Raw genomic sequence first — 22303 nt, 5'->3', positions numbered from 1 at the left:
CTGGTTTGGGCTGCTCTTTATGGGCTCAGTACCCGATGCCAGCCCTGGAAGCAGAGGGAGGAATTAGGAGGGAGGTGGGCAAAGAGGAAATGGGATTCACCTCCAGTGGTGGCTCATCCAGAAAGGTAGGACTTGGCCTTGATGACCCAGGGCAGCCTGTGTCCATTCCCCAAACCAGTGCAAGGCTGGTGTCTCCAAAAGGATGAACAACAGCCTTGCTTCATCAGCTCAGCCGCTAGAAAGGAGGAGCAGAGCCAAAAATCCAGGAGAAAAATGTTATGCAAAATTGTTCATCTGTTACTGATTGGGAGGCTGAGAGCTCAATTCAAACCACCCAATAAAACTGGCTTGGACGAGAATTTCCTGAATCCCAGATTAAGTGAATAAAGATGTTTCAGGAGTTCAGGGCCGCAGTTGGGTGGTTTGCACACAATTTGCTGTTGGTTTCACCCTTTGTTGCTTAATGAAGAACAGAAGGAGGATCTCCCATCTCATTYGACCAAGGGAAAAATTATTTCTTCTAAATTTAAATTAATTTCCTGTTGCAGGCACAGCTCTGTTTATCTGTCCTACACAGAGGCTCCATCTTGGACTGTGGCTCATTCTGCTCCCTGTAAGACACTGTTCCCCACGGGGACTGTGGCATTCCAGGGTGGTGGCAGCGTGGCAGCATTTTGCATGGCAAGGTTTTTCTCAGATGGCAAGAAGTGTTTTGAAAGCCAGGTCCAATTCTGAGGAAAAACCTGTGATACTGCACACCCTGTGTGTGTGCCTGACTCATTCAGGCCCCTCCTCTCCATACACCTCACCACCTCCAGGGTGCTCCTGGTTGTGTCCTTGGAGGAAGCCACAAGGAGCAGAGGGTGCTCCACTGTCCTGTAAGGGCTCAGCAGCACCAGGTGTGCAAGGAGCACATCCCAGGCTAAACTCTCCAGGGACAGAGGGGATTCTCCATCCTTGCAGCATCTGATGTTGGAGAGCTGCTCTACCACAGTGCTTGCACAATCCTGAAAACCACTTGTTTTAATAAACCTCTTATTCACAGTGAGGGAAGAAGACAGGTTGTGTGCACCGAAACCTTGAGAAAGTTTCATGGCTACATCTTTTGCTTCTAAAGGCATCAACCTACAGATATATCTATCCTTCTTTTTTTCCATTTTCAACCTTGCAAGGAGATTCCGGTCTCTTTACAATCTGAATACCTTTAAGTCACCTGGCACCCAGAGCATTCCTCCAAGTGGCATCATATGCCTTATTGGGGTTTCAAACTCTAATTAAATGTGGAAACAGGATGGAGTTCCTTGGAGAAATCAGAGAATAAATTTTAAAGAAGGAAAACTAGATCAGAACAAAGATAATTATCATGAGAAACTTGACTCAATGGTCCATCTCTCAAAGCCTCATCCTTTATTTTGTACAAAAAACCTCTTCAGAATATTTCTCTTTGCAGAATATCTGGGGAATCTAGMTTCTTAGGAGGAGTCCAAAGGCTCCAAGGACAAAGAAAGCTATTTGTAGCCCTGGGTCTGGAGTCATTACCACCAAACAGTAAAATGCAGATTGTCTAGATAGCAACTCAGGGAAAATCTGACTGTAACTGTCAGCAGGAGGGTGATGGGCATGAACACCAAGGAGAGATGTGCTTCCAGAGAGCCCCATGAGAGAATCAGGAGGAGTAATGGGATGTATGTGAGCAACAGCATACTTAGGCAGGATATCAGGCAACATTTCCATCTCAGCTATTAGTTTTATTAGGAGAAGTCTCCCGTGGGAAACTGGAAGCTGCATCACTTGAGTCACTCAAAGCTCAGCACTAGATAACATGAAGCAGAGAACAGGCGTGTGTTGGCGGGGGCAGATGGCCCGGATGACCTAATGGTCTTTTCCATCACTCCAGTTACAATCCAGCCTGGGTAGAGGCTCTTCACTTGTCTCTGTCTGACTCAGGGTAATGACAGGCTGGAGAATAACATCTGAGTTTGTTCCAGTGTTATTTTCCAGTGTCTTCATTTGAGGTCTCTTGGGTAGAAGATGGGCTGCAGAGTGACCTCAGCTGAAGTGACAAYATTTCCCAGTAATCTTGCCAGGGTCTCCTCCTTGTAGGGCTTGTGTGTGTTGGCGTAGGGGCTGCAGGGTGGCTTGGGCCCCAAAGGCCAGGTCCTGGGTCAGAAACTGGTGCTTAGCAAAGGAGTGAAGGAAATACAGATACAAAAGCCATCCAGAAAAGCTAGRAGAGCCTCTTACCTACCAGCTTTTGCCACATGGGACACAGCTTCTCCAGAGYTGGTTATTTCCTTTGCCTGGCAGTTGCTGAGTTCTTGTGGATGGATGGGGGGAGTAGTGAGAGGAACAGGATATTTTGGTGCAGTCAAACAAGGAGCAGGAACTGAGTGCCCCTTCCTGGTGTTTGGGGAAAGCACAGCTCTGATGAGATGGTGCCAGGGAAGAACCAGGGATTCATCTTGTCCCCAAAGGGAGCCCTCAGGGAAGGCTGTTCCTCTGAAAATAAAACCTTTCTCATCTCCTRAGACCTCATTCCATGGTCTGAGCTGGTCAGAGGTGTGCAGACTGCCACCTGCTTTGCTGATACACATGYGGAACCCATGCTGGGGTCCTCCTCTCTGGGATGAAGGTCTGGACTGGGGACCTCACAGCCTGTAATRTTTCCCCATTCCATTATCCTTAACATCTGGGAACAATATTCTTTTTTTTCTCAGCTGACATCACTATCCTCTACCTTCAAATAGCCTTTTAAAACTATTTCTTTAGGAGTCCACCAGCCTCTGCCCATCCAGCCTGCCCAGGCTGTCCATCAGAGAACACAGGACACAGGCTGCCCTGTGCTGTTTATGGCTGAGACAAAGCAATTYATGTTCTCCAAACAGTTCACACATCCTCAGTTCACACAGCCTCAGCCCACCCCTCTCCTGGTGATGTGCAGAGCCAAGTGGGATGTGCAGGGAGACAGTGAAGGGCTCGGGGCTCAGACTGGTGGCTCTGGAATCCAGCTCCTCTGCTGAAATCTCCCAGTTACCTCTGGTTTCACAGGGTTTGAGTTTGACACTGTCCCTTCAGCAATACAGCTCTAACAGGTACAATCCAGCGGATATTTCCATGCTCCTCCCATGGCAAAGTACTTCACTGAAGTTCACCTCTTAACATCAAAGATATTTCTAAGTGCATTATTAAGAGGCACCAAAACCTCTGAATTGTTAACTAAGAGTCTTGAAAGTGAGATGGGAAGGATCTTGGTGAGATGTGCAGCGAGGGCAGCTGGAGGAGAATGTGCAAACCCAGTGCAGGGAATGAGGGGCAGCCATGGCCATGGTACCAAGGGTGGGGTGCACRGTGAAGCTGCTGCCCTGACTGCACCTGTCCTGGGGCTGCAGGAGGATCCTGAGTTCTGCTAAAAGGTACATGAGTGAATGCTGGAGCAAGAATCTTGGGGGATTTAGATGTTGCATTTCATTAATTGTACAGCTCCCTGAGGAAACCATCTACATCTTCCTCATGAGGGGCAGTGGAGGGGCAGGTGCTGATCTCTGCTGATCTCTCCTCTCCTCTGTGACAGGACCTTCCCCCAGAGGGTGCTGGGGCAATGAACATTCTTTCCAGGGAATGGGCACAGCCCCAAGGCTGCCAGAGCTCCAGGAGCATTTGGACAATGCTCTCAAGCACAGTGTGGAATTATTGGGGTGTCTGTGCAGGGCCAGGAGTTGGACTTGATGGTCCCTGTGGCTCCCTTCCAACTCAGGATATTCTAGGATTCCCTGATTCTATGTATTTCGTTTGCTTATTGAAAAATTGGACTTTCACTCTGTCATTCAGCTTTGCCTCACTTCACTGTTTGGTCCAGGAGYTCTCTGGGATTCTCTGCAGCTGGAGAACAAAAGTGGATCCCTTCAACTGGAAACTCCTTTCAGTACTTCAGATGCTTTTTCAGAGTGGTATGTACTGCCTCTGCCAAGCCCATGATATCCTTCCCAGAATGCAAACCTTGAACTGCCTGTGATGCTTCCTAAAACATTCTTATTTTAGAAATATCTTACTTAATGCTATAGAAATCACCTGGTCTGTAGGGATAACAAAAGAGTAACATGGATTTTCTTTCCCTCTTGAAAGYAACTGGTATGCTGCAAGCACAAGAACATTATGGGAAAAGCTTGTTTATGGCATTACTGACAGCACAATGGTTSTCTGGGATAGGATAAAACCTTATCTAAAGAAAAACACAGACGGATACTTGGTAGCACAGAAAGAAATCAAGCTGGAGGGATGAGGGGTTCATAGGCACTGGAATACAGAAAATCAGGGACAATTCAGCCCACATTTAACGATGGCTTGATATGAGATGTGCAGGCCRCTGTGATGATGGAACAGGGAGAGCCCTCTTGGGAGGGTTCAGGCTTCAGCTGAAACCCTAGAACAGACAGTCCCACTGCTGCTGCAAGGCTGGACAGGGCTGTGACATTCTCAAGCAGGGAATATCACAGAGGTAGCACTGCTCCTGCATACGATTCTAGTGACATCATCAYCAAAATGGCACRTTCAGGTCTAGTRGTTAWGTTTGAGAGCRACACTGAAARCTTGGAAAATKCTCAGGAAAGAACTAGAAAATTATCCCAGGCTAGAAATCATTCTCAGTGAGAGATAAATGGAACATGATCTGTTTAGTTTATGTGGTTTTTAAGAGGTGATTTAATCGTGGTCTGTGAGAACTAATGTGGGGGAATACTTTGAGAGCAAAGGGCTCTTGAAGAGGGCAGACAAAGACAGAAAAAGATCCAGGGATTGGAAAGTAAAGTTGGTGGTTGTCGGGATTGAGATAAAGTAACTATTTTTAACAGTGGGAATAACTGRCCATTGGAACAAGGAGCCCAGAGACGTGGTAAACTCTCCATCCCATAYGGCCTTGAAATGGAGACTGGCTACTTTTCTGTGGATGTAAACTGTTGGTCTCAGTGAAGTTAAAAATGTGAATTTTCAGCTAAGAAAACCTGAAATGACCCATGGTGGCATGAGAGGGATATTCCTTCTCCATCATGCTGGGATGGTGGGAAGGCCTGGCTTAACTCCCACTGACATTGGCAAGGGCAGACAAGCWCAAAGCTGCTCTTCCTTTGCACCAAATCCTGCCTGAGACTGCAAGATATCCACTAGTGAATCTCCCTTATGTTCCTTTCTTCTTTTCCATCAATGCAATGTTCCTGGGTGCTTGTTCAAAACCTGGCAAATATGAATGAATAGCTTCCTGCAGCTGACTGATATTTTGAAAATCTATTTTGAAAATGTATTTTCATCAGGAGAAAGTTCCTGGGAAGTTGTATAGAGCAAAACTTGGTGAAACAGGAGTGTTGTGGAAGTTCAGTTTCTCTTTCTTGCATTCAGYCCAGCTTACAGGAGTGAATTGGTGTTACATGTCTCAGCCCAGCCTAACAAGGTTGGTAACATGAAGGCAGCAAGGGCAGGATTTTATGAATGTGCAGTGTCACCTTTGAAGAGCATCCTGGCTGTGACCCTTGGAGTGGCAGTCCCCTTTTCCCTCAGCATGCAACACAATTAATTTCYCCAGGCACTGAGATGACCTGGGAAGGATTCAGAAGAGAGAGAAATCCATTGGCAGCTTTGTCTCATTGGACAATGGCAGCTTTTATCCCTGACCAGTCGTGTTTTGAAATGCTTTTCATGCCTGAAGCCAGAGTGGATGCTTCAGTCAAACTGAAATCCTGGGCTTGCACTGCACCCCTCAGCTCCCTGTGGCAGAAAAGGTTTACCTAAACATGTCACCGAGGCTGTGAGGAGTCCTGCCTCCTGATACAGATGCGAAGAAACACAGCTATATCTTGACACACAAGTTTCTGCGACCTGGGAAGGACTTAAAATCTTCTAAACTACTTCTCTGAAACTAGCAATATTTTGGTGAAGTGTGAGATGAACACAGAGCCTGCTTCCTAATCATGCCCTACCCATTTTACCCATCCCTAGTTGCTTCCTACATGAAGAAATCTTTCCTTTTCTCTGTTTCAGAGTGACATCCTACCCTACCAGTGCCTCTCACTGCCCCTAGCTCCTGGCTTTGGGATTGATTTCAATTTCACCTGATTCTCTCCCTTGGGGAATTTTATAAACTTCAGTCACATCCCTCCCACTTTTCCTCTCTTCAAACTGATGAATCCCAACCTTTTCCATGCTTTTCACAAGACAACTCCTCCAGCCTCTTCATCATTTCAATTATTAATTGAACTGCCCTTAGTATATGAAAATTATAGCCTTCAAGTTTGTTTCTGGCCTTTGTTTAGCTTTACAGAAGATCTGGAGGATCTTCTCTTGGGGCTCTAACTCTCTGGTGACTGAACATTCTGTTGCTTGAAATATATCCTAAAAATATCAAATGCGTTTTTTGTGGGATCTGCTACAATCCTTCTGGATTTATACTTTCTTTATAGGGTATTGCTCTTTCTCCAGCAACCTGTATTGGTAGTTGCAGATGCAAGTGACCTACTGCTAAAGAAAATGTCAGGAATTCTCTCAGCTTGGCAGAAAGAAAAGGCTTTGTGGTTTAACTTCAGGCTGAGGAAGAGCAAAATTGTGAAGACAACCTTAGACTGAGATCAAACATCTTACATGCTGATGTCCCTAGTGGTTTACCATAAACATGCATTTATTTAACACTGGGCTGCATGTGGTCTTGGAGCATTTGCAGGAGAATGCTTGATGTGTCTCACCCTGCTTCCAGCGTTGTCTGAAGATTCCAAGACTTTGGTCTGCAGAAGCACTGCTGTGGTTAGCATTCTCAAGGCTCACTACAAAGGTTAAGCTGTGTGAAAGAAAGATGTTTTTCCAGGGTCAGAGTTGAAGGACAGAGYTCTGGTTCACCAGCACACTGTAAGTGTGGTTGTGATGGTCCATCAGAAGGGCTTTGGGACASAGAAGGTAGACATTTATTAGTAAAGCTTCTGTTCTCCTGAAATGCTCACTGCTGAGAGAATGAATTAAAACCAATTGCCTGCCATGTTACATCTGCTTCAGCTTCTGCAAGAGCACAGATGATGGGGTAAGGTCATCTTGAGCATGGCATCAAGCTAAGCATCTCCCTGGCTTTATGTTCATCCCTCAACCCTTGCTCCATGCTGGTCTCATGCTAGTGTGGTCCCACCCCTGGAAAAAATAGGTAGAGCTTGCACTTGGCTCTTGAGCCCAGTGCCCACAGCSACAGCTCTACAGAGAGGATCCTGGTGGCAGGACAAAGATAGCCATTAGGCCCCTACCCACTGCACCCAGCACAGTGCATGCACCATGGGGCAGGAGCTGGCAGTTCAGGTGCCTGCTCTTTGCAAAAAAACAGATGTGCAAGCAGTAGAGAGGAACCACTGCAGAGTGTAGGGACCACGGCACAGGGACTGCAGTGAAGGGACTCGCCCCATCAAGCGCTGCTCTGTCCTGCATGCTCAGCCATGGCAGGTAAGCATGGACCTGGGGCTCTCCCCTCCCAGGGCAGGAGGCATCTTGCTCACCAGGGTTACAGCTCCTGCAGAGTCCCTTTGCCATGGCCACAGATCCATGGAGCAGAGCACGGCAGGTGAGGAGTACCCACCTGCCCTGTTCCCCTGCTCAGAGACCTCTGTGTCTCCTGTGGATAGAGCCAGGCTTGYCCTCACTGTCCCCAAGAGACTCTGTGCAGCACAAGCAGCAGGCTGACCTTTCCCTGCACAAGGCTGGGTGAAGCCTGTGCTCTGGGACCTGCTGACTCATGTWTGTGACTCACTCCAAGACCCCACCCATGGGGATCCTCTCCCTGGGGCAAGGAGGCTCAGCCCTGCACAGGCAAGCAGCACCAAGGGTCACAAAAGTGGCTGAAAAATGACCAATGGGTTCATAGTTGGGCTGCAGATGTGCAGAACAGAGCCCAGCACGCAGGTTCTTCTGGTAACTTGTTTCCTGGGCAGGGCAGGGGAGCCCAAGAGCCCCACTCCAGCCTCCAGTGGAGGCTGCCTGGGACAGGCACTGTCTGACTGGTGCCACTTGCAGCTGCAGTCTCAGCCCAGGGCTCCAGTCCGAGGTGTGCTCTGCTCCAGAGCCACACACATCTCCAGTGGAGCACCTGGCTGGTGCTGCCTGGTGCTGCAGACTGGCCTTTCTGCTCTTCCCTCTGGAATGGAGTGCATGGGGACAAAGGAACAWTTTGCCTCCCCACTCAGGAAGGGATGCAGAGCCTCACCCGGTGTTGAAAGGGTCAGAGCTCAATAAGAAAGGAGTGACCAGGATGGGTGTGTGCCAGCCCAGAACTTGCTGTCTGCCTACTAAGTGTGGCTTACCTTGACTCAGTATTTCCAGTGCACTCTGTACTCCAAAGTCCATCTCACCAGAAATCTCTCAACACCAAAGAGATGCACAGTTGCTCAGGAACTGTCCTTCCAACAGGTCCCTGTGCTTGTTGTGAGAAACAGCTCTTTCCTTGCAATGCAAGAAGATGATCCACTCTAGGTCAGGACAATGCAGGATTTGCCTTTCATTTGTCCCTACAGGTCTCAGGAATAAGGTCTCTTCAGCCCACCTGTGCTCCCTGTACTGTGTGGGCAGCAAACCCACTGTGCTGAGGAGGAAGGACAGGCTGGCTCACACCAAGCTCGTTGGAATTCAGTGGTGGGATCTCTGTGATGCCTGAGCCCCCACTGGTGCCCTGGCACCTGACAGCCCACACTGCTTGGCACTTTATTGCTCAAATCCCCACCAGACCCCAGTAATGTGGAGAAGCTCTGTGCTGTCCCTGGAGCCTGGCCAGGATGGAGGCTCTCCTGGGAGGATGACCAAACTCTCACCATCCATCTGGTCCGTTGTCCCCATGCCTGTCCTCTCCTGTAGGTCAGTCTTAGGAGAAATGTCCTCAGCTGCCAGGTCAGGGAAAACAGCAAAAGGTGTCTGAACATCTGCAGAGAGGACAAACTCTGGTTCACAGCTCCTTCCCAATCTGCCCAGATCAATGAGCACAGTTGGGTTGATTCTGCTGACCCACAGTAGTTATCTGATCTGTGCTGTACTCCAGACAGGGCAGTCTTACCCACATATTTAAGGAATTGCTGCTASAGAGATGTCCAGCAACCACTCCTTGCTGAAGGATTACCTGAACCTAGAATACAGAAATTCAGTTGGATATGAAATCATTTTACCATGACTGAAACAGTTTCATTTTCTGGAGGTTTCCATCCCAGGAGATCAAGGCTAAATCAAGGTGACCTTCATCAAGTGACCCTTCACATCTAAGAGCAGTGTCCCAGCACACCAGAACATGTGCCATTCTTCATCCTGGAGTAAAAGATCTCCAGAGGTTGACCCACAGGCTCGATAAGAAAGGCTTAATCCACATAACACACCTACAAACCTCTCTGGAGCTTTGCAAGGAGCTCCACCCTATTTCTGAGTCTCTCCTCCATTTTTCCAGGTGGTGCAGATGCCTGTGAGATACACAGGAGGTGCCAATGGAGTKTTTCCAAAAGGATGACTGTTGCTGGGCCCCATACATTASWCAGCATACAACCAGCACAGGGTTASCACTGCCCTGGCCAGCTGTGCAGGGGTGGGTTGTTGTGCACAACCTGTCCTCAGTGTGCGGGGACAGGGCTAAAACAGCCAAAGGGCTAAAACACTTCCCTTGCAAAGAGCTCTGTGACAAACAGACCTTTTCCATGTCTGCCCTGCTGGGAGTGATCCCAAAATAAATAACCCTGAGGCCCAAAGCCCCAGGGGAGAGGAGCACGAGCGAGGAGCAGGCCCAGGCCAGAGCACTCAGCCCCACATACAGGGCAGTCACACAGATCCATGCTGTTGACAGAGCCAAGAATAATTCCAGCATCTCTATTTAGTGCTATTTAGAAAAACCTCCTTCTCCAAAATGGTCAACTTCCCCTCAGACAGGATCAATATTTATAAAAGCTGTGACTTCCATGCCCCAGTGATTTATCTGGGACCCTGGTTGGGCAGAATTGCTGCAGCCCCAGCTGAGCCCATGGACAGGGAGTGTCCATCATTTTGGCTGTTCCCAGGAGAGTGRGATGCACTGGGACAGCCTGAGGAGGAGATCTGGACTGTTCAGGGAGGCTGTTGGGCAGGGATAGTTCAGGGACGCTGTTGGGCAGAGAGCCTGATTTTTCCTCTCACATGAAAACATGCATTTTTGAGGGAATTCAGTACCAGTCCAGTCAGGATAAAATTATCCAGTAAGTCTGGGTGGTGGAAGCTGGTTTCCCAGAGAGAGACGGGGGTTGTTTTGTGATAGCAGAGGGAGTAGGGGGTAATGCCTGGACACAAGAGACTGACTCCATCCTCTCACATCCAGGTTTCAGGTCAGCTTTCCCCTTCCCAGGAGCATGTTTTCTTGGGGAACAAAGATTATTTTGCTAATTTCTCTTCTCTCTCTCATGCCTTGCCATCCACTCCACTGGTCCCAGCCAGCTCACTGTGACTGTTGTAGTAAGCARATGGGAGTTATATTTAACCCCCGTCCCCCCGCCCCCCTGAAGTCATCCCCATGGCTCGACCTTTAGCACAAACAAAGGAGTCAGTGGACAGCAGGGACAGCAGGCTGTGGTTGAGGACAGAGAGAAGATCATCAGCAACCCCATAAACTGATTTTCCCTGATAAAAAGAACTTCCTTTGCAAYACCACTTCCCAAAAAGTCCTGCCTGGCATTTTGATTGGGATAGCCAAGGCACAATATATGGAGTGCATACTGCTCTGCCTGCATCTGTTAGGGAAAGATGTCACCCTGCTAGATATCACCCATTGGGACTCTCCCACTTGGCCTCCATTCATCCTATAACAGCACAGATCATGGTTGATGAGAAAGGACCCTTGGTAAAATGTTTGAGAACTACTGCTCTGTGATGGAGGCTGGATGCTCCCCAGGCAGGTGCACARGGCACAGAGAACATCCCCCCTTGAGGACAAGAGGGAATGGCTTTAAACTGAAGGAGGATAKATTTARGTTGSATGATAGTWATAAATTTTCCCTGGGAGGCYRGTTGAGGCCCTGGCACAGGGTCCCCAGAGAARCSCTGGCTGTCTCATCCCTGGAAGTGTCCAAGGCCAGGCTGGATGGAGCTTGGARCAAYCTGGGATAGTGGAAGGTGYCCCTGCCCATGGAAGTGGGGTGGAACAAGATAAGCTTTAAGSTCMMTTCCAACCCAAGCCAWTCTGTGATTCTATGATCAAGCYCTTCTCTGTTCTGCAGCTCAACACTGCTGCCCAGAGAGGAGCTTCTGATCCAAATCATGGCACGACTTAGAATAAGGGGACTGCAGGAGATTCCATCCTCTACTCCTCCAGCAGAAAAACCAAACCACAGTCATGGGCAAGCTGAGCATGCTCCCAGCCAGCAGCAGGCACTGGTGTGCAGCTGCCTGCCTGTGCTGAGGGCCAAAAAGGGATTGACAGTGCTCTGCCCCAGCAGGAACATGGTCAATGCAGCAACTAGGTTGGGACGTGCAGAGGGACATGTGCCATGGGGGTTAGTTTGGAGGGAGAGCAACTAAATCAGCAAGGGAACGCATGGCTGGAGCCCTGCCAGCACCTGCCACCTCTGGAAATAGCTCTTACAGAGCCCCAGGGTCCAGGCATGAAGTCCCCTTCTCTCAGATTATTACGCAGCACAGGATACATGAAACATGTTGGCAGCAGTCAGTCTAGGGAGAGCTGAGCAAGGGAGGGAGGGAGATTAATAGGAAAACAATTCAGCACCTAGAAACAGAGCAAATGGACAACATGTAGGGACCCAGACCACCAGGGATGCTGGATCACAAACCCAGGCACATGCACAGAAGGAAAACTAGGCTGCKAGAAGAGCTGGCCACCCGGAGCAAAGGCAGGAAAATGAAAGGAAAACACTTTATTATCTACACGGGGATATGATTTCTGGAAGAACAGACTCTTCAGCCTAGGAATGGTGTTTGAAGCACTAGAACAGCTGAGAGAGGTGTTGATGGGGGCTGTCACCAGAAAAAATGAGAGTACGGAGATACTGTTTTTTACCTAAAGCCAAGGCACAGGAGAAGAAATAGATACTTGGTTCTGGAGCAGGGAACTCTGCAGTAGCAAGGGCCTGCAAAGGGAATAAAGCAGTGGAAGAACTGCTTGTGCTCAGTGCCAAGGGCAGTCTGCAGCTTGCAGATCTTGGAGCAGGGATCCTGCCAAGCCAGGAGTTTGTTGCTCTGCTAACAGCAGCGAGGGAGAGGGGAGAGGGGAGAGGTTGTGCTCACACAACAGGAGCTGTTGACTGCAGCTTCTGGCAGGGGAGGACCACCCTGCTCACTGCAGTGCAGACACTGAGCCATCCCTGCTGATCATGAAGCCCCTTCTGAGGAGCCTTGAGAGAGGCAAGTTGAGCTGGGCATCCCTTTCACCACATGCAGATGGATCTTCAATCTGTTAGCTTGTGATAGTATTAGAAAGAGAGACCCAAGGGGCGTTCCAAAGATCCCAATAGACATAGGTAGATATGAGGCAGGACAATAATTTGCACTGCAAGGTTGGTGAGATCACAAAAAATCAATATGACAGGTACCAGTAGCTCCTACCTGCCAGTAGCAGAGAAGAGGTGAACTTTGGGCCACATTTAAGGTAGGATTTTGCATAAAAGAGGCCAGACACTACTAGACTGGAGAGCTGACATCATGGACAGATGCCTAGGCATGCTGAGTGGAGGATGAAGGCATGCCTGGAGTGGTGCCAGGGCTGGATATTGATGCTCAGCTGAAGACAAGTGCTGTGCCCCATCCTGAAAGGAATCTCTGCAGCCTCCTGAAACTCCAACCTGTCTGTGGAAAAACTGGAAGAAACCTGATCACTTTAGTAATGGATCACAGATATATGATAGCTGCAATTGCAACAACAGACCCAGGRAACTGGACTTTCTAGAGGCCACAGAAGTCAGAATCTGATGGAGAAGGGGAAGATGGCCTTTGGAAAGCCTGATGTTCTCAATGTGTTCTGCTCAGACCGGACTACCACACTCAGCAACAGAGTGAACCCAGTTCAGTATCCTGGGGGAAGCTGGATATAAGATTTCTTTCCCCAAACACCCCACAGAAAGAAGCAGGAATGACAAATGCCATTGAAATGGTCTCTCTTGGGAGTCACTGCCACAAAAAGTAATGAAGTCAAAAGCCAAGGAAGCTGATGGACCAGGAATGACAAAACGGCATTACAAAGTCAGTCTGGGTGCCAGCAGTCCATCTTTTCAGGGAAACTTCAATATGGMTGGAGAAACACAGAAGTGAAATATTTCAAACCCATTTACAATCCCTGCTTCTTAAGGGGAGCAAGGACTTCCCCAATACACCATCCAACTCARTTTTGAGGGCAATTTAGATGGAATAAAAGGGCAACTTACAGTCTCTGAGCGCAACCCTGGAATGTGCTGGCAAAGGCAAGAGGATGGGGCAAAGKGGGGCAGAGACTCCTCTGCCATGAACCAGCTGCTCCAGTGGAAGGAGGGAGGAGRACCAAGGTGGGAGGAAATCTGGTTTGGTACACAGAGAGTGCACTTYGCTTCGTAACTCCCAGTGTGTCCTCTGGGACAGCTTGGAGGGGTCGTGCATGGTGTTCCACTCCATTAGCAATTACTTTATGCCAGCAGACGTAAATAATTATTCTGGCACAGGTTCCCAGCAGAGTGCTGTGTGCAGCCCTTCTGAGCCGGTGCAGTGCTGACCCCCAGCACAGCCTTGTGCTGCTGCCTTTCTTGGAGACCGGCATCAGGAGCGAGGAGATTTGTGTTCACATGTGGACAGGCTGTGCGTCCTTGCATCAACAATGCTTTGGAAAATTAAACCATCTGTGCAAGTGTAATTCCATGTGATCAAACTCTCTGCTTCCTCTCAGGAATTCATTGTGCAGCACAGCCTTTTCCCCAAGACCTGACCCTCATGAGAGGASCCTTGGTGTTAGAAAGATGGGAGGGAGAAATGTTTACAGAAAAACAAAGATAAAAGAAGTCCACATGATATTTTCTGTGAAAGGTTTTGCCTGAGACGTAGCGTTCAGGCCAAAGCTACAARCCCCTGAGAACAGAAGCCACAAAACTGATGTGCCTCTGCATGGTATGACACGAAACAAATCTTTCACCCAAGCAATCTGCCTCTTTCCAAACTCCAACRGCGCCCTCAAGTGCTCACAGAAGAAGCCGCAAGTCAGGGATAGCGCTTGCTTGCCTCACAAATTTGTGGAAACAGCATAGTTTGGATTTGGCCACCAGAGTGATCCCACCCAGGCAGACGTACTGGATCCATTCCTTCAGAAGACGTGACCTCTGGAGAGGACTGCGTCTCAGTGTCCCAGCTCCGGAGGGGAGGTTGGGTTTCACCCCATCTGACTCCCTGCCATGAGCTTTCCAAGCTGTGTGGAGGATGTTTTGGCAGAGCAAGGCAGGGCTGTCCTCCCTTCTTCAGTGGGCTGGGTCTCAGCACGAGGGGCTCTTTCAAGGGAAAAGAGATAAGGCCTGTTTGCCTCTGTGGGACTTCTGCGTGCTCCCAGTGAGAATGGAAGCTCAAGGCATGGTACATGCTCACCYGGGCTCCTTTGTGTGACACAGGTGATCTCTGGCAGGATGCTGAATTCAAAAGCAGCTCACCTCACTCAGGTCTTTCCCTTTGGGTTCCTTGGAGAGTCACCTGGTAGAGCTTTATCCTGCAGTCCTACACTCTGGGGAAAGGAAGCACTCAGTGGTACAGCTCCACTCACCAGGACTTGCTGTACAAGTATTAAGACGTTTTCAAGGGACAATGGAGTGTTACTGTGCTGGTAATTGACAAAGCTACGCTGGGAACCTGTTCAGGTCCATTGTTTCCTCACCCTTTTTGTTATTTGGGGAAACTACTCCTGGATCATGGCATTGGTTTGATTTATATGGTATCAACACAAGTCCCATTGAATTAAGCAGCAGGAGGGACAGAAGCAGGGAGATGGGGACAGGAATTTCCATATCTGCTTTTGTCCCTGTAGCCAGAGTGTCATGTAGCATTTGGACAAGAGTCTGTCTCTGAAGACATGCATRTTGCTCCTCATTGTGTCACTGTCGTGTCACCTCCACACACCACCGTCCATCCCCTCTAAGGTAGGAGACCATGGGTGTTCTCCTAGCAGGCGGCTGTTAGGCCCCCCTAAATCACAGACACTGCCCAGCAAACACCAATTTCAGCTCCAGAGCTGGTTTCAGCAAAGAGCCACCCCTTTGTTATCTTTTGCAGCACTGCCTTGATTTGGGCAGAGACAGCTTCTTCCTCKAATTCTGGCAAAAAGCTGTTGCCACAGGTGTCTGCTCCAGGTGCTTGCAGGAAGTATCACAACACTAAACAGATAGGCAGGCTCCCAAGCCTGTAGCCAAAACCTCACCCCATTTAGTGCTAGAGCTGCAAGTTTCTCACACAAGAATCAATACTCTCTAAGTAGCAGAGACATTGGGACTCTTCTCTGCCCAAGAGAGAGAGGCCTTACATGAAAGGTTTTGGTTTCTGCAGAGAAGGTACGCCTGCTCTGTTGTGGCTCAGCATGCCTCAGACAGCACTAGATGGCCCTGCAGCAAGTGCAGATCTCACAGTGATGGGGATTTTGCTTTCTAAGTGTAGCAGCTACTGCCCTTCATCTCATCAGTGCTCCTTGGCCAATGCCAGCCTCTCCTCCCACAGCCTGGAGCAGGTCATTCTCAAAGCCAGGGTGTCATCTCCAGGTCGGCTGCTGTCAGCAGCCACAGAGCAAGAGCCACTGATGACTTCTCAGCATCACCTAGCTTTGATCATCACCAGCCTGGGGATAAAAATAACCAGATCTGGGTCCAGAGTACTCTCACAGGGATCCCTTCAACACATAAAATAGGAGCACTCAGGAGAAAACTGGTCAAGTGACTACTGACAGCTATAGCAAAGACAGCTCAGTGCAGGAGACTGGCAAAGAACCATAGCCTGAACAGGTCCCCAGGAACCTCTCTCCACACCTCCACAAGAAAACAGCTTGTCCTGCCTTTGTTGTGTTCACCAACAGTGACCTTGAAACCTGCTGCTGCAATGCCATTTCTATTGTAATGACAGAATAGCTGCTGTGCCACTCTTGGCACAGAGGCATTTCCCTGGCAGAGCACAGAGGTCCCAAAGCAGAACAGGTCTCATCATGAAATTGTGGGTTTCTAATTAATACACATTTGTCTGCAAGCTAATCTGCTTGACCACATGCCAGTCCCAGAATTTCATCTGCATCCCTGGGGGYAGGGCTTGGCAGTCGCCAGGACCCACAGTCCCAGGCCCTACTGCCTGCCTGCTGCTGGTTACCAGGTCACACATAGCCCAGGATATCACTCTCCACACCTCTGTACACTTACCCCACAATTAGCACTCGTTTATGCAAATGAGTCAGTTCATTAGCTCTCCTCTGCAATCTATCATTAGATGGAGCAGATAACCCCCTTCCAGGGCTGGGAATGTGAATGGAAATGAACCTGCTACTTCATGTGCTGCCTGGCGAGATTGCAGGGTTTTTTATTTTTCACACAAATTTCAGCCAAAATCTTTCTGCTGCTCCAATGACACAAGTCAGACAAAACTTCCCCAGAGCTCTGCTAGAGCTGAGCACAGAGGGACCAGCAGTTTTCAGGTGTGCAACCAGAGAATGCCTGCTCGACTTTAGCACATGGGAGAGGTGTCTCTCTGAGCTGGCCAGGAGATGTGAGCTGGCCAGGGGATGATCCCCACACAGCTGTGGCTCAGTGAGGTCAGCAGGGACACTTGGTGGCCTTCACTGCACTGGCTGTTGGTGGCAGAGCCAGTCCCACTCACTGRGGCCATCTGGAAGCTCCAGACTGCTGAAGAAAATGCCTCCAGAGGCCCTTTGTGAGCCACAGGCTGGGTCAGGTTGCTGAAAGAGGGACAGGGAACAGAAACACAGCGAGGTCACCGAGAGGAACAAGAAGCTCTCCTGCTATGGCAGAAATACAGATCAGGGTCTCAGAGAGGAACAAAGAGTACCCCTGCTATGGCAGAAATAAAAACTGGGGTCTTGTCACCCCTGCCCTGAGAGTAGGATGCTGGCACATTGGCTGTAAGAACAGCCTAGTTCCACTCTGCATCCTGTTGCACACAGACTGACACACACAGCTGACATGCACAAAACATGGGCAAGAATGGTGGCATTCAACATCGGTGGGCTTCTTAGCTATTTGCATATCCTAGGGGCAGCCATACATCCCAGGGTCTCTGCCTGTGACACACACACCCCTCAGTACCCCAGTTCTAGAGCTGGTACCCCAGGTGACCCAGGTGTCCTCCCCAGCACACCATGGTGAGATGCTGTCAGGAGGGCACAGGGAGCCATGCRGGCAGCATGATGGGAAGTCAGTGGCTGGAAACTGGGCAAACAGGTAATGGAAAAGCAAATCAGGACCCACAGCTGTCAACCTGCCCCATGTCCCACAGCCAGACCCCCAAAGTACGCCCAGAACAAGCATTCCCACAGCCCAAGCCTGGCCATCGCCATCACCTCCCTCAGGGAACGAGCCTCGGCTCTAGCACAGGAAGGTGATGTTTTATTACAGAATCACAGAATCAATTAGTTTCAAAAAGGCATCTGAGACGAAGTCCAACTTACGACTCAACACCACCKTGTCAATTAGACCATGGCACTAAGCACGATGCCCGATGTTTCTTTCAACACCTCCAGAGGGTGTGACTCCACCGCCTCCCTGAGCAGCCACTTCCACAGTCCGACGGCAGGGCTACGACGGCGAAGGCGGCGGGAGGACGTGAGGGGGGAGTGCGGGAGGACGTGAGGGGAGAGTGCGGGAGGACATGAGGGGAGAGTGCGGGAGGACATGAGGGGGGAGTGCGGGAGGAGGAGCCGCCATGGCCTCAGAGTTGCCCGCGGACGGGGCGCCGGTGTTGCCGGTTTTAGGCGCTCCCAAAACATAGGCACAACGTCTAGTTCAGAAAAAGAGACATGGTTTAATCTGCGCAGGGTGTAAGGTGGAGGCTTCCACAAATAAAGTACACCAAGGGGTAAAACGCCGTATCTTTTATGCAGTAAAATTCACACGAACCCAGCGATCTAACACATATTCTCCGCCTACCTAATACATATGCATTTAGTTGATGTGACCTTGCGCAATGCCTGAAACAAGAGTTCTTCATTAAGCAACTTCAGTTGTAGACGTTATYCTGACTACATCAGTTACGTTTACAAAAGGTGAGAAAATTCAGCCAGGGCATAAATAATTAGACTGGAAGACACCGGGAAGAARGGGGCGGGAGGCGCTGCCGCGGCCCCAAGATGGCGGCGCCGTGAGGGGAGAGCGGGCGGGAACAGGGGCGGCTGTTGTTGGAGCCTCATTGTTCCCGCTGCCGCCGCGCTCAATAAAGGTAAAACCATAGCGCTGCTGCGGTGTTCTGGCTCCAGCCACCTCGCCTTGGTGCCACASCTCCGTCGGGATGGGGCGCTTCTCCCCGGGAGCCGCGGGACGGATGGGTCCCTCCCCCGCCGGCAGAGAGGGACCGGCCCCTACGAAACCTTTAAGGTGGGTGAGGAGGTTGAGGGGACTGCGAGGGTGYCCCTGCCTTCAACCTGGCCGGAGCGGGGATTCCCACACCCCACCCGTGTTAAATCCAAGTGAACCTTGTAGGCGTGACCAAAAAATACAGTCCTTCTCATTTAAAACACTCCCCGTGTTCCCTCTGCCAAAGGCAGCTGGGCACTCCTGTCACTGCCTTGTGGCAGGGGCTTTTCCTTTTGTAACCTGCACATAAAAGATGTTACCTGTGGAATTTTGTCTCTATCAGCGAGCTAAAGCCTGTCTGCTGGGTGCCACTGACTTTTCAAAGGTGTTATTAACTGTGCATTCGGGCAGGTGTGACCCTTCAGGAAGTTTTTTAAACCTAGGCGTGGAAGGGGTTTATCTTGTGCTTTGGTCACAGCAGATTCCCCTCCTTGCTTTGGACACTAATCACATCTGTTCTTTGAGACAATCCATCAAGACTGACTCTTCAAGAGAAATTAACAGGCTTTTTGCACTACACCAAAAAGCGAGCAGTCTCATTTGGTTTCCTTTGTGATCTCCAGCTCAACGGATCTGCTGCAGCAGAGCAGGGAGAAGAGAGCCACAGGGTCAGAGTCCACAGGGACAGAGTCCCTGTCCCCAGTTCAGGTGAGATGTGTTACAGAGAGGTGCTGGAGTGGGTCCTGCTCAGTGAAACCCCTTCCTCCCTGCAGAAGGACAGGCTGCATTGAGGTGAGGCTTAGGGGCAGTTTGCTCTCCTGTGSTGGACAGGAAGACTGATACACCTGAATTCTGGGCCAGACATTACATAAGGCAGCAGGATTCTGCAGGGTTTTGGTTAAGAGATGCTTCGTGTGTTGTGTTTCAGGAGGAATTTGGGTTGACAGGGTGGTTCAGGAACAGCCTGTTGGAGTATGGGCCAGAGGAGAGATCCTCTCCCAGCCTCTTTACCCTGCTCTTTACTCTTGTTTCCTCTCTTTCCAGTATGTTCTAACTGCCCTGACATACCACTTCAAGAAGGTGCCAAAAATGTCCCTGTTGTCCRCCAAAAATCAACTCAGCAGTTATAGAATCTTCCAGGAGATGGAGGAAGTGCGTTGGCTTTGTGGGGCCAAACCTACTCGGCTTTCAGAATGCTGCATCTTCCTCTGCTGTTTTAGAGCAGCTGTACCCATGTTTGAAGAGTTGTTGAAAATCGTTTTCTCTTGATGGAGTTTTGGGGCTGAGGAGGTGTCTGAAGGCCTGATGGCAGGAAGTGACAGTGGTGGAAGTCTGGGTGCCTCGATAGACTCAGCTCAGTACACAGTAATTCTGTGTACTTATTAAGAAGTCTGAGGGAATCAGACCCGTTTTGGGGTGACCATGCTTGAGAAGTGTAATTTTAAAGGGCTTTGGTCAAGGCTCCTCAGTAGTGTGTYGAGCCATGTCTGTGCTTGGCTGTGGCAGTAAAAGTCTCCTCTACTTCTGCTGATACAAAATGGGTCACAAAAACTRGTCAAAGTAGTGTAGTTTTGGTTTTTTTTTTAACGAGTCACTAAGATATTGCAACACGCCATTCTCTCTGATGTAAACCTACCTGACAAAAAAAAGTTCACATGTCCAGTTTTTGTTTTTTGTGGATGTTAAGGGAAACTGCAARATATAATTGTCACTTTTGGTGTTCTTGGGTATAGTGATCTGTGGCTGAGCAGTGACTGGAGCAAACTTTGGCCGTTTCTTTGCGTTTATGCACGTTTTCCACTACATGATTTTGCTTGCTTTTTGGGGCATCCCGTGGTTTGAAGAAAATTTGCCATTAAGAGTTAGAGCAGAGCTGTTTGCTTTTTGATCTATTGTATTTCTGTTATGAGCCTTAGTGCAGACAGCCAGCCAAAATGTGTGGGGTCTGAGTGGTATATTCTGCTACCTTTAGAGACTGTGGAGCGCTGAATTTAGTCAAAGTGTTGCTTATTTTCCTCTGTTATCAGTCTGCACTGATGCTCAGAACTGCAACAAAATAGATTGAAAAACAAATTGGTGTGCCCTGGTTCCTCGTGCTGGATTTCACATTATCCTCTGGGCGAGCTGCCTGCTCTGACCCTCAGGAGCACCCCAGAGACAAGTAATGACCCCTCATCCTCTTCCAGCACTTCAAAGGCTGAATTACTTTTGGTGGGAGAGGTAAGAAAATTGAATTGCAGTCCTTGATTTTCTGGCTTTCCAATAACCCTCAGTGTAAGATCATCATCTTGGTAACAAGAAAACAGGAAACTGGTAAACAGGCGCAGAAAGTATTCAGACTGTGATTTAAGGCTGTCACTGCCCTTAACTCCCCGGAGCTAAAAACAGAACATTTCCCCTTGCTCAGAGGCCACTGTCATGCCCAGCTGCTGAGCCGTGCAGGGGACTGCAGGGCTGAGCAACACGGGACACATATCCCAGCTTTCTGTCCTACTGCRTTCACTGATTTCCATAAGGATTGTGAAATGAGCCTTTGATTGAGTGCAAATGGGCTGGGGATGGGATAAGCCCCTCTCAAGAGGGCTGGGAGCCTTCCTGGGCTGGCATCCATGCCTCCTGCAATGACCACTTTGGATTTTAGCTACCTGAGCAGAGCCAAGTGTGAGGAACCCGATGGTTGTGGGGTGCTCCTGAAAGCCCCACTGATCAGCTCCAATGGAAGTGACATTAACTTAGGACAGAAAACTTGGATTCTTCCATTTTGCTTATCTCTTTCTATCCACTTTTTATTTCCCCCACCTTCTTAGTTTTAACTTTCTAGAGCTTGCTTAGGACTTGCTTTCTTCTAGTTTTGCASTGGGTGTGCAGGGTGATTTTATAAAACTTTGTTATCCATGTGAGTGCTGCAAGTTCCCTGTCTCTGCMTGGCTGCAGCAGAGCAGCAGATTGTGGGTCTGTGCCACACAGAGATGCTGTGCTCAGAGGGCTTCGTCTTTTGGCAGCGTGGTAATAGTTGTTGGGTTTTTCAATTTTTTTTTTTTTTGAAAGCTACAGAAAGCCTGCTGCATGTGCATTTCCAGGAAGAATTTCAAGCTAGCCACTGAGATGGATGCAGGAAGAGCTTTTGTTATTATGTTATTAATGGCAGCAGCTGTGTGGACCAGCACTTTGTAAAAGTCTTTAATTATGATAGCAAGGGATATACAGAATCCTTTTCCTTAAACCTTCGAGGCATTACAATTCTTTCTGTGCATTATGATGGAAGTTCTGAAGGTGTGGCTACTGTGGCAGCAGGAGCTGTGAAGCAGGGATGGTCTCATCTCTGTGCCTTTGGAGCACCTGTCTCTGTAGAGTCTAATTGCTAAAGTGTTCGGTCCTARATTTCAATTATCTTTTGATGAACYTGGTAATGTGCATGGCTTTTGAGTGTGTTGGATCTAGATGGAAGTAATTACATGAATAATGAAGAGAAGTGATTTGGGTACTCTTTTCAGTTATGTGAATAGAATTGGGTATCCYCTTTCCTTCTTCCTTGAACTTCCCCCAAGAAAGGTTGTTGCTATCAACAGATCTTTTTTCTCTATTCTAATACAGCTGAAATAAAATGACATGATACCCTCAAACTTAGGAGGTGTGGGAAGACAGAAATAACTGGAAAAAGGCAGAAAGAGCTGAAACTGGATAGTGGAGGGTGATGTTTTCTGCAGACATGTTCTGGACCTCCTATACTTGGGATGTTCAGAAGTAAAAGGATCATCTTTGCTGCAGTGGGTGTCTTGAGAGCAGTCACAGATGACAACTGCTGCTTAAGGATGACAGGAGGACATTTATCAACA

General features: G+C 49.0%; 1 protein-coding gene across 1 annotated transcript in view; it reads left to right on the top strand.

Moving 5' to 3' along the window:
* Window positions 1-17669: 17669 nt before the first annotated feature.
* ZBTB40 (zinc finger and BTB domain containing 40) overlaps window positions 17670-22303 on the top strand; it is a 29844-nt gene continuing 25210 nt past the window's right edge. Inside the window, 3 exon segments of the mRNA XM_057381239.1 lie at window positions 17670-17803; window positions 19091-19175; window positions 19512-19619. Of these exon segments, the coding sequence (XP_057237222.1) occupies window positions 17670-17803; window positions 19091-19175; window positions 19512-19619 (327 nt within the window).

This window comes from Malurus melanocephalus, unplaced genomic scaffold (assembly GCF_030028575.1).
Source record: "Malurus melanocephalus ecotype Western Australia unplaced genomic scaffold, MMel_1.1 scaffold_500, whole genome shotgun sequence".
NCBI classification, from domain to species: domain Eukaryota; kingdom Metazoa; phylum Chordata; class Aves; order Passeriformes; family Maluridae; genus Malurus; species Malurus melanocephalus.
The sequence above is the reverse complement of the archived record's forward strand: the minus strand, read 5'-3'. Positions and strand labels throughout refer to the sequence as shown.